This window comes from Cyrtonyx montezumae, unplaced genomic scaffold (assembly GCF_038088225.1).
Source record: "Cyrtonyx montezumae isolate F1298 unplaced genomic scaffold, pur_monq_1.0 scaffold_13, whole genome shotgun sequence".
Taxonomy (NCBI): domain Eukaryota; kingdom Metazoa; phylum Chordata; class Aves; order Galliformes; family Odontophoridae; genus Cyrtonyx; species Cyrtonyx montezumae.
The window spans coordinates 5,305,859-5,318,057 of NW_027071859.1; the positions used below are offsets into that span (position 1 = coordinate 5,305,859).

General features: G+C 50.7%; 1 protein-coding gene across 1 annotated transcript in view; it reads left to right on the plus strand.

Annotated features, from left to right (window-relative positions):
• EFR3B (EFR3 homolog B) overlaps positions 1-12,199 on the plus strand; it is a 32,552-nt gene that overhangs the window by 2,695 nt on the left and 17,658 nt on the right. The window contains exons 2-4 of the mRNA XM_065730497.1: positions 5,223-5,299; positions 6,072-6,199; positions 9,544-9,694. Of these exons, the coding sequence (XP_065586569.1) occupies positions 5,223-5,299; positions 6,072-6,199; positions 9,544-9,694 (356 nt within the window). The remainder of the gene's footprint in view (positions 1-5,222; positions 5,300-6,071; positions 6,200-9,543; positions 9,695-12,199) is intronic.

Here is a 12,199-nt window from a genome sequence, read left to right on the forward strand (position 1 = left end):
GGCAAACCTAGGTGGGTTTCAGCCATGCACCAAACCCAGCATGGATTTGGCCTCAGAAGCAGCTCCCGTGCAGGCTCACCACATCGACACAGTGACATGCTGTCCCCACAGGACCACGCTGTCTGCACCGCAAAGCCCTGGCTGTGTTGGTGGAGGTGAGGCAGGAGTGTGGAGCTGTGCCAGGGGGAAGCTGCAAATTTAATTGCTGAGCTAAAAGGATTTGCACCGACGGCTCTGAGCGGGCTGCGGGCGATGTCTGGGTGAGCGTTTGCTGTACTGACGTGCTCCTGTCCATCCTGCTCAGCAAAATGAGAGAGATGGCCTGGCAGGGGCAGCCTTGGCTTGCCAGCCCTGTGTGTCACTGCTCTTCTCTGGCTATCAGTGCTTTGAAACGCTTCACAATCCTTTTGTGTCAGCATCTAGAGATGTGTCTCCCTGCAGCCTGTGCTGGTTAACGTGGTAGTTGGAGGTTTGGGTCTTCTGCAATGTCTCCAGAACTGTCTGTGCTCACAGATTTGCTGTCTACTTTCCAAACACAGCCTTTGCAGATCCTGGCTCTTGTCAAAGGACACTTGGGTGAGCAGCAGTTAATAAGTAGGGAAGGGAGCAAGCTGCAGCCATGCATCTCAAACCGTGTGGGAAGGTCAGGAGCTGCTAATTAACCTCAGGACATTGCTCCAAGTAACAGAGCAACTGATTGTGGCCCTCTCCCTGACTCTGCCTTCTCCACTAAAGGTAGCAGAGGGCTCCCTTGTCTCCTCCTGGCTGCTCACTCCCAACAGCTCTTTGCTCTGGGCTGGTCACAGTGTTTTGGACTGGTGCTAAAGCTCCTGTCCCAGTTTAGCACCAGGGCACAGGTAGGCAGAGCCCAGTGCTCCAGCCTCGCTCTCTTCTCCCCATTCCCAGCACTGGGATCCGCAAGGATATGGGGCCATGGTTCTAATCAGTACCTAGTGTGTTTGGCTCTCTTAAATACGATTAGAGAGAGATTTACTGGCTTACTTCACATCTCTGCCAGCCCTGTGCTGATTTACATCAGGATCTGCCCTGGCTCTGACTGGGTGCAGAGGCAAATGAGAACCTGCTGGCACAGAAGCTGGATTTTTAGTGTTGTTTTCCTGCTTCTTGAATTGGCAACAGAAGCTCAGAGGAACGCCTGAGAAAGCCTTTCCCTTGGGAGAGCTTCCTGCTACACTCGCTCATGGCACTGGGCTTTGTCCTGAGAATGGCATTTGGGAAGGAGCAGCTTCTGCAGGTGATGCCTTCCTTACCCACCAGCAACCATTGTGGAACTGTGTCTGCCCCTTCTCTCTGATGGCATCACTTGTTTCATGTTTTCCCTTGGCCTGGGGCTCCCAGCTCCATCCCTCCGTCCTCACTGCTGTGTATGGAGAACAGGGCCAGATGCTGTCTGGGACAGTGTGAATATTGCTCAGTGACATTTCTCAAGCATCCCTCACACCAGGCAGGCTCGTCCTGGAGTCAGATGCTGGATATGAGGGATATATTGGCCAGGTAAATGAGATTTTGCTAAGCAGATTAGGGCAAGATGTCTGGTTTGGCACGTGGCTTGGGAGAAAACAGCACTGGGACGGCAGTACACTCCCTGCTTTAGGGCCAGTGTTTCTTCTCGGAGTTGAGAGAGCGACCTTCATGGCATGTTAGATTTAATGAGGGATTTTGCTTGATTTAATTAAGATTTATTTGCAATCAGATGGAGTACCCTTATTAAGTAAATTCCACGCCTCGAATAACATGACCGTGATGTTTTCCAGCATTGTTTATTGCCAACACGATGCTAAAATGGAAGGGGGAGGGGGGATTAATGAGGAAAAGCTCAAGGTCAGAGCATGGTGGGAGAGCATGTGGTCTGTATGGCCTGAGCTGGGCTTGTGTTCCAACCCTATCTGGCTGCTGTGCCATCCCAAACACCCCAGGTACAGCTGGAACCAGTGAGCCCTCTCCTGGAAATGCACAATGAGTTTATCTGAGAGCTTTGGGGGGCATGCTGACATCAGAGCAGCTGAGTGGGGGATATGCTTGCAAGCCGCAATCCCTGCAGCTAAAATACTGTAATTATCCCCAGTTAGACTGACTTGCTAGGAGCTACCAAAGCAAAAAGCCCTTTTGGCTTGCTTTGTCCTGAAGCAGATGGCACCTGCTGCAACTGAGAGCAGCGATGAAGAGCCCCATAAATGACTCTGGGGTGTGAGACAAAGGTGACACACAATGACACTGTGCACGAGGCATTGCTGGCATGTCTGTGGGAACCCCGAAGCTGATACTGCTTGTGGGTTTCCCTCCTTAACTCCCTCCCCGTGGAGAATGTGAAGCCTCATTTCGCCATGCCTCCATTTACCTGTTCTTTAAGACCTGTGGCCTTGCTTTTGACAGCCGCAGGCTGCCGGCAGGCAGAGAGTGTGATGCACCGTGCAGGTCCTCGCTCACATCTCTCACATCCTCCGATGCTTTCATGGGGTCAGCTCCGAACTGCTGAGCCTCCCTCTTGATAGCACTGCCTGTGATGCTCGTTTGCTGGCAGCGCTAATAAAGGGAGAGTGCCGAAGGAGAGCTTTGGGCTAAAGGACCTTGGCATACTGACCCCCACTGCTCCTCTCCAACTCAGTCTGCCATGCCCAGCTCCCCATCCACCACCACGTACCGCTGCAGACGCGGGCACAGCAAAGCCAGCACTGTTCCCAGCTGCCATCGGAGCCGCCTCGGTGACTCAGCAGCCGCGCTGAAAGCTCCCTTATTTATTTAAACGGCTGCTCCCGCTCGGCTGAGCATCCCCTGCAGCGATGCTGCTGCCGCAGCTCTGCGAAGACGAGAGCAGCACCCCAAGCCCCCCACTTTGCTTCGGCTGTGATGGCTTTGAGTAGCTGGGTGCTCAGCCCCACGCTGCAGCTCTGCGCTGCCGGCCCTGCCTGCTCCTGGGAGATGCTGCACGTGGCTGGAGCAGGTACCGTCGTCCCCTCTTCTCTGTGGGGTTTTGGGATGTGTCTCTCAGCTGCTGGTGGCACCGTCAGTGTCATCTTTCTTTGCCTTGTTCCACTGGGGCTGATGAGCTGGATGCTGAACAAAATCTGTGATGGTAGCCTGGCTGGAGGGGGGGGGGGGGGGGGAGTTGTTTCTTGCCATGCATTAGGTTTTGGTACTGTGAAAGTCTGGGGGCATCCTGTGTAGAGCAGGCACTGAGCTGATTTTTCTGCTGTTGTTAGGAGTAGACTTGGGCTTTTTGCTCTCTGCAGAGCACTCGAGATTGGGGCAGGATGGGATAGATACATTTGGTTTTCTCCAAGCTCTGTGCTGTTTCTCTTCTGGTTTCTTAAAGATTTAGGGTCTCCCTGTCTGTGCATGTATTTGTCTGGGTCAAAACTGACAAGGCAGAGATTTGGGACAGAAAAGTTTCTCTTGGTTTAATGCAAATAGTCAGAGCAAGAGAGACCCTTTCATTGCCTGACCTCAGTGAGCTCAGCCCTTGTATTAGACATCAGAGAGCCTCACCTGCAGGAGCAGTGGTGGGATCTACCCACCAGTGTTCCAGCATAGCTTTGGAGCAGCAAGGTGCCTGTCTTCCTCACCCAAACCGTGCTCACCCTCCTCCTGCTGCTCCTCTGTCCTTAGGTGAGGCCGTAAAACCTCGTGCTTCTGGAAGAAGAGGTCATGTGAGGTGAGAGGGAAGGCATTAGATTTAATTACGCAATTATTATTGATGGATTCACGCTGTGTCTGCTCTTCAGCTTCATTCATCGAAAGAGGATGGCAGGATGGGAATGTGGCTGGGCTCTTTGCTCCCATCCCAGGGCCAGCGATGGGAATGTGCATTCAGCCTGAAAAATACCCTGAAGTCCCATTGCTGGGATGAGATAATTACTGATGAGGCTGCAGCGGGTGGAAGAACCCAGTTCCTTGGCTAATGGGATTGTTTATGGGGAAACTCTCCAGATATTTTGTGGGGGAGGGCTGGTGCCCCTTGAGAATGGGACAGCAAGGCAAGTACTGTCATGGTGCCTCGGCTATTCTGGGAGAAGGGAATTTCTTGAGAGGATTCAGGAAATCATCACGTGTTCGTTTGTGCAAATAGCAAACGAGAATTTATTAAGAGTCCGGATTAAAGGTACTTCGGGGAAGAAAGCAAAATCGATCCAAGGTGGCAGAGAGAAAGCAGGGGAGGGAGAGCAGCAGGTGTGGAGACTTGGAAATGAAGTACAGGATGAGAGGGAGCTACAGAGGGGTTTGCAGGGAGAGAGTGCAAGAGCTGGAAGAGCGAGTGAGCACACTGCAGGAAGTGAGCGCTGCCAGCACTGGGAGCCTTTGTCCCCATGCTTTTGCTTTTCAGCAGCAGTTGCTACAAAGCTGCCCTGAATTACTCATGCTTCCCTGAGCTTGCTAAAGCTGGTGGTGCTTTGGGGTGGCTGACACCAGCCTCCTCTTGATGTGACATCTGGGGCACCCCAAAAAAATCATCTGGGCAACTTCAGCTGCATGAGTAACCATGGGCTTACACCCCTAGTTCTGAGTGGTTCCACTTCAAGATGTCCCTGTCTGATGAGAGCTGTGTTGTAAGGTGGCATTCTGCAACAACACAACTCACAACTGTCCTTCAACCCATGTGGGGCACCAGAAGACTTGTACACAGGAAGGCAGTCAAAGGTGATGTTCAACAACTCAGCTTCGGGGTTGCAAACAGGAAAATGCTTTTTCCTCTCACAGCCTTAAATAAGATATCCTATCTTCATTTTCTCTCCCTATCTTTCTCCAGTGCTGTCTTTATCCTGTCTGGCTCCATGGGTAGGACTGCGTGAGTAGTATTTCTGTGGTTGAGTAGTTGAACCAAATAGCTCTTATTCTGACAATGAGAGCTTGAGAAGGTGATCTTGTGAGATACAGAGGCTCAGCCTTAGGGGAACTTTGTATGCCTGGGGACTGCTTTCTTGGGTGAGAGAAGCAGATAACCCTGTGGTCCTACATCAAGTGATGCTGGTCACCAGCCAATTCCCTGCCTCTCAGCTGCAATTTTCTTCCTGTTTTTTTTTTCTTTATTTTTTGGCTGCAAATGTCAGGCTTGTCATCAGCTTGATACCCTGTGCTCTTCCCCACGTTGCAACTTGGTGCCACCAAATCCAGGCCTATGTTTTCCACCGAGGTTATCTCCATGCAGGGCTTTGCCCTGGAGCTGAGGATTTTCTCCCCACTGACCAGCTGTCTCCTCTCTCCAGGTGTGTGTGGCTGCTGTGGTGCCCTGCGGCCCCGCTACAAAAGACTTGTTGACAACATCTTCCCTGAGGACCCAGAAGTAAGTGCCTCCATGCCATGGTGGCTGGCTTCCTTTCCCAAAGGTGCTGTTGCGGATGCTGAGCGTGGGTGGATGGGAACTGGACTTTATGGCAGTCTCACTTTGCAGGATAAGGAAGGCAGCTTCCAAGAGGGAGGCCCTCCTGAGACTTCAGCCTGGCTTTTGAGCTTTTTGAGCTGTTTATGCTATCAGGATGCAGGAAAGCTGGTGCCTTGCTTGCTGCCTCACTAAACAGGAGACAGAGGGATGCTCAAGGGCTGCTGTCTGTTCCTGGAACATCCAAAATCTGGCCTCTTTGTCTCCATTTCACAGCTGAGATGCTAAGGCAGTGGCAGAGAGGCTCCTGGCTCTCCAGACTGAGGGCAGTGGGGCTGGGATTGCCCAGGAAGGTTTTATTGTGGAACTGACAGCAAGGCTGAACAAGACTACAGGCAGATATTGGGGCTTGGCACCTTTCAGGAAATAGAGGCGCTGATGTCCCTGTCTGCTGCTATCCCCAAGTGGTGTGAGGGCACTGGCAAAGTGGTTCGCATTGTATGTATGGTGTGTGATTTCCACCACTGCTTGCAGCTGTAGCAGGTCAGAGAGCACTAAGCTGCAGCCAAATGCAGTCCTCATTTGCATTCTCTAGTGTACAAGGTTTGGGGAACTGCAAGGAGATGCTGGGATGCTCCAGGCATCTGAAATCACTGCCATAGTTTGCTGGAGATGCTCCTGAGGCTTGCTTGCTCTGGTTGTGAGGCCTTGACATCCTGCACTGCTTTTCTTTCAGGATGGGTTGGTGAAGACCAACATGGAAAAGCTGACGTTCTATGCCCTGTCTGCCCCAGAGAAGCTGGATCGCATCGGTGCCTACCTCTCTGAGCGGCTTATCAGAGATGTCAGCCGGCACAGATATGGGTAAGGAGGTTGTTTCATCCACTTCAGTTATTGGCATAAGGATGGGCCACTGGATAGAAGCAGAAGCACAGCAAGAGGGGCATGTGGAGTGCCTAGCTCATGGGATGCTCTAGAGTACCCTGGAGCCACTAGCATGCTACAAAGAGACCTGAGTGTGTTAGGCCTCTGAAAGTGACGTGTGGAAGCATGCAGGAATGTGCAAACCCTTTGCAAAATTGCAAGGGACCAGGCAAGCTGGTAGCTACATAGCATTTCCCTGGCACTGTTCTGTTTGTGCTCAAGGGATCTGTATGTAGGATTTGTTGCCCTGCTGTCATTCCTTCTAGGCCATGATGAGGAGCCTGTAGCATCCTTCTGGTCATTGAAAGCCCACTGTGGCTCTTTTTGAGCTGTAAGTCTGACTAGACTTTGTTAAACAACCAGTTGGAGTGGCTCTGTATGTGGCTCACTGGGTCTTATTCAGGGCAGGTTTGGATGTGCTGTACCCCGTGCACATCTCTGTTGAGCTACGGTATTGGACTAAGGATGAGGGCAGTGTTATGATACTTTCTAGGAGAGCACATGATGGAGAGACCTCAGGCTGGATGAGGATTGCTGTGTTTGCTGTCTTCCTTACCTTACGTGCTCCTGGCTGAGCCCTATTTCCTTCATCTTCCCTCCCTGCAAGGCTTTGCTGTGTTTACTGCAGGGAGAGCAGTGTCTGCCTGGAAATAGCTGACTGCCCTCGTTAGAAACACTGGGGGAGCATGGGAGGGCTCCTTCCCTTTGAAATAGTTTCTGGATTGATTCTGGTTGTCTCCTGAACAAAGCCACAGCAGACAAACATGGCTCAGCTTTGCAGTGCAAACTTCAGCCTGCCTTTTATCCTGGGGGAAGAGAAGCCAGCAGCCTGCCTGAGAAGTGTTGAAGTTGGAAAACCTTCAAAGCCTCACATGTGTCACCCGTCATCAGGAGTGACAGGACATTCAAAGCTATGCCTGATGTTATGCTGTTAACAGGCTCTGCTTTCTGTGTTAGGAGAAGAAAGATTTTCAGAGACTTTTGACGTCTAATGGCAAGCTTTGACAGGGGGTATATATTCCATCCCCATCCGTTTGTGCATATAGGCATTTAATTGGGTTGAAGTGCAGGCTAATTTTCAAAGCCTAACTTTGAAATGCCTGAAATAGGCTTGGATAAACTTTATTTATAGACCAGCATCAGCAGCAGAGCTTGTCCCATTGCAAGATGCCAGAGCTTGGTTCTGAAGAAGCAGCTGTACTCATGGGTGCCTGTCTTCTGCGTTTGAAATGAAGACAGCATTGATTTCAGGCCTGCTGGGTGTCGTCTTTTTATTATCTTATGTTACTCAAGGAGAAAGTGTTTGAGTTTGCAGCATGGCAGCAAGCCTGCCAGAGTTCAAGAAGCTCTCAGAAACATGGATTGAATTTTGGGTAATCCTATGTGGAGTCCAGAGTAGGATTTGACAATGTCTGTTGGTCCCTTCCAGTCTGGGGTATTCTGTTATTCCTAAGTGCCCCTTTTCCCTTTTGGAAGCCTTGTTTCCTTTGAAAAAGGAGATTGATGCCTCATGCTGTTGTTTTTGTTATCTCTTCGTACCTTTTTTCCCCCTGGGCCAGTTTTAACCCAGTTTGACAGATGGTTAGGAACTTGGTGGATCTAGGCTGCTCATTTTTAGAGTGTCTAGAAGAGCTGTAATGATGCCTGAAGGTTTGCATGCCATAAGAGACCCAAGGATCTGCTCAGGAATTAAGCCAGATTTCACCGTTTCCAGGGAAAAGGAATCAGCCTTGCTGCTGTTCCCAGCTGGAGCTTGGAAGTTTAGGGCTTATCCTTTCCCTGGAGGAGGGTTGCTTTCCTCTCTAGCTGCCCTTCAGTGTGCAGGCAGTGCTGGTGGGAAGCTCCTGCCTACCTTACTGTCATGAGTTTACTGCATTGAGCTGCTTTGCTGCTTTAAGGTTTCACCCTTCAGCACAAGCTGGTAGCTGCAGCAGATCTGGCTATGGCAAGGAGTTGGAGTGTGAAATTGAGGTTACAGGACAATTTGTGCTTGATACAAAGAAGTCTGTGCTTGCCACCTCTTGCTACCTTGGCTGTGGCAGGAGATCTGAGCTCGATTCTAGCCACTGTGATACAAAGAAATGGAGTTGAACGGAGGTGGTAAGGAGCTTTAAAGTTTGATTTCCTCTCAGTGTATTGTCATTGGATCTGTCTCATGTGTTGGGGTACCTCGCAGGTGATGCAAGAGGAGCTGGAGCCGTAAGACTGAAATCACCACTTTTTATGTATAAGTTTTGGGAACCTGTAACTGAAATAAATGCACTTGGAGGTCAGGGTTTCCTTCTCCTCTGCGTTTTGAATGCAGAAGGGACAACCAACAGCTGAAGGTCCACGTGGTCATATCATGAAGCTGCAGCACTGTTAATGAGGAAGTGCTGCAGGACCATCCTGCAAGCAGCAGACTTCCCCAGAGCCACTCTGAGCAACCAATCCAATCTGTCTTGGGAACATGAAGTGACACCCGACAAATTCTGCAATAGCTGTGTCATCAGTCACCACCTCCGAAATGAGTGAGATTTATCACTGGGCATGAGCTTTTCCAACTTCCTCTAGAGACACGAGTGTGGCAGGAATGATTTAATAAATAGCCTGGAAGACACGCTGTGACAGCTTGCAGAGAAGCCAGCTGCTGGAAGGAGGTCTGTGGTGAGCTGTAACCAGCTCAGCCTGATCAGGAGGGATGGGAAAAGGGATGTGCTGTGCTCAGAAATACCCCCGAATGGCCCAGGGACCTGTCTTGAGGACATCTTCTCTTTGGACTTGGCTCTGGGCTTCTCTCCTCCCTGTGTAGCATGCACAACAGAGTGACCAAGAGCTCTGTCCCTGGAGGAAGGATGGGAGTAAGACATGGATTGCCAGTTTCTGCTGGAGGAAACACTGCTCACCCAAGGAACTTCTGCAGTGATGCAAATATAACCAGTACTGGGGTAGCCTACTTTGTCCCAGCACTCCCTCACAGGGCAAAAAGACCAGTTCAGGGCAATGGAAGCCCACAGGAGACACGGGGGAGAGATGCAAGATGTTGCTGTCAGCCCCAGTCCTCAGGCAGCTTAGTTTTCCTTAGAAGGCAGGATACTGGGAGCATCCACCTCCATCTAAACCACTCCCAAGGCTATTTAGGATGTAAACTTTGTGCTGTTGGGTTGGCCAGGGCAGGGGGGTTGGCATTAGGCTGGCTTTCCTGGTGAGTACTTGGGTGGTTTGGGAGCAGGGAGGAAGAGGGGGCTGTGGGGTCATGCCCATTGTGCTATTGAGGAATGATCCTGGCTTCTGCCTGCTCCTAGGTATGTGTGCATCGCCATGGAGGCTCTGGACCAGCTCCTCATGGCCTGTCACTGCCAGAGCATTAACCTCTTTGTGGAGAGTTTCCTGAAGATGGTGGCAAAGCTGCTGGAGTCGGAGAAGCCCAATCTACAAATTCTGGGGACCAACTCAGTGAGTAGCAGTGCAGGGGGAAGTTAGCAGCACCCTGCTAGCCCGGTCCTTTGCCTTATGTATTGCCTGTCACTCTGCCTCTGCGTGCTGTTGGGGCAGGAATCCCCATTGGGAAAGGATGGAGGGTGGTTACAGATAAGAATTTAAGATGTTCCCTCTGTGTATCCTGCCTCATATGAGGTGTCTGAGCCCTTAGCTGTGCTGTCTGTCTGCTGTTTCTCCTGTTTACTGTTTGGGACCAGTTGCTGATCTTTGATCTCTACTGCCATGCTCTCCTGCTCTTGAATTTATCTTTTCCTAAACAACTACAGGACATGGGGTACTGTCAGCAGTTTCAGACAATTGACCAACTTAGGAGGTGATCCCTGTGGATTTTAGAAGCTCATCAGGCTCATAAAAGAGCTGGCTTAATCAGAGCTGTAACTTGCAGTAAATGGCTTAGCCAGGCCAGGAGTGTGTCAGTCACAGCTATCAAATGAGAGGAAAAAGAGAAGCATGAATGAACGACACGATGTCCTCATGGCTTCCAAACTGCTGACCCTAGCTGCTTGTGCACTGCCTTTCTGCTGGCAAGACAGCTTGCTCTTTGCTGGCTTTTACTGGGAGGACTGGGTGTACCTGACACCTGGGATTCCAAGGGCTCTGACAGCACCCAGAAGCTTGGCTGGTGCGAGCAGCATCTGCTCTTGCTGCTTTAAGAGATTGAAGTGGAGCTGATGGTCTTTTGGGCAGGAGGGTAGGCTAGGCAGATGCTTTCTCAAGGGCCTGGGAAGTACAAGGATAGCTGAGCCCTAAGCTTTCAATTTGAGCTGCATGTGACAGTGAGGGAAATGGTATTAGTGCTTGATAGCACCTCCTGGACGGGCAGCACTGCATCCCACTGTGCTCCTCTCCCCCAGGAGCCGGCACAGTTCCAGGCACTCAGCTATAAATACCTCTGCTGAGGCAGGGGCACTGAAGTGGAGACCTTTCATGGCCCCTTCTGCCTGGCAGCTGATTGCTTTGAGCTGAAAGCAATGTGAGCTGCCCATCAGCAAACCTATTAATTCCCAGCTCTTGGAGAAGCAGGAGGACTGATGACTAGGTGGAAACCAACAGCAGCTTGCTGTGGTATTTTGGCACGGTGACGTGCTGTCCAAGCCTCTTGATATGTTCTAGAGCCAGCCCTGTGGCAAGCAGATGCATCTCTTGCTAAGAAAGTGCCCCATGCTGTAGTGCAATTCTGCCTTCAAATGCATGCATTATCTCCTACTCATGCCCTAAACCTTTGCTGTAGGATCTCATGATGGCCAGCAGAGACTTCAGTTCTGAAGTCAAAGAGGGGAGATTTTAGGTTAGAGGTTAGGGGAAAATTTTTGATCTGGACTGGGGAGGTGCTGGCCCAGAGAGGCTGTCATGCCCCATCCCTGGCAGTGCTCAAGGCCAGGTAGGATGCAGCCTGAATTTTCTGGTGGCAACCAATCCACAGCAGGGGGGTTGCAGCTGGGTGAGCTTTAAAGTCCCTTCCAACCCAAGCCACTTTACGATTCAGGGTACCAAGCCCAACAAACATCCTCAAGAGGGAGGAACTGTTTCTTTAGTGTGGTTTCCACTGTGGTCAGCAACGGGTGGTGGATGTTGTAATGAGGATCCAGATTGGGAATGACTGTTTAGTGGCTTTGTCTTTCTTTTTCTGGAGTGTGGCAGCGTTCAGATGGCGTTCAGCACCGAAACCTTGTGGGCTTTTATAGAGGAAAGAGTAATGATAATGAGACACTTCTTCCTGTGTCTGCTAATGAGGAATGTGCCTTGGGCTTGTGCTTAATTAGAGGGTGCTGTCTCAAGCAGTCTTCACAATAAGGGAGCTGATGGCAAAGGCGGGAGGAGGTTGTTTATAGAAACCTGCTCCAAGTGAGTCATTCTCACAGTGTGAAATCTCTCCTTGGACACGTCTCACTCCTGCAGGGATGTGCAGCTCTGTGCTGCATGGGGCTGATTCCCAGGGCCTGGGCTGCACAGCCGCAGTGCTGGAGGCAGCGGATGGCAGTGAAAATCCAGCATCCTGTCATCGTATAATCCCCAGGGTGAACATATGGAGCGGCAGCGTAAATCCACTTTGTTTTCTCATCCTTGTTAGGAGGCTGCTGGGCAATGTCCCTGCTTTGGGTAGGAACCATCTAATTTCCAGCTCAATGTCATTCACGTTTTAATTTTTTCCTCAAACCAGTGTTGATCTTTCATTTAAGCAGCTCTTCCCCCTCCTTGATGTTCCTCTTCTGATGTATTTATGTCTGATATATTTATAGATAGCAGCGTTATCCCTTCCCAGCCGTTGTTTTGTATCTCTAGGGTAGCTGCACTCCTTGCATTCCCCCATGCTTGCTCCCTGCTCATCCCAGCTGCATTTTGGTTGGAACTCGTTGGCTTCAATCACAGGAGCTTGAGCACATCTCAACACCCCTTCAAACCACAGCAGAAATAAAATCACAGAACCATAGGTTGGGTTGGAAAGGATCTTAAAAAGCC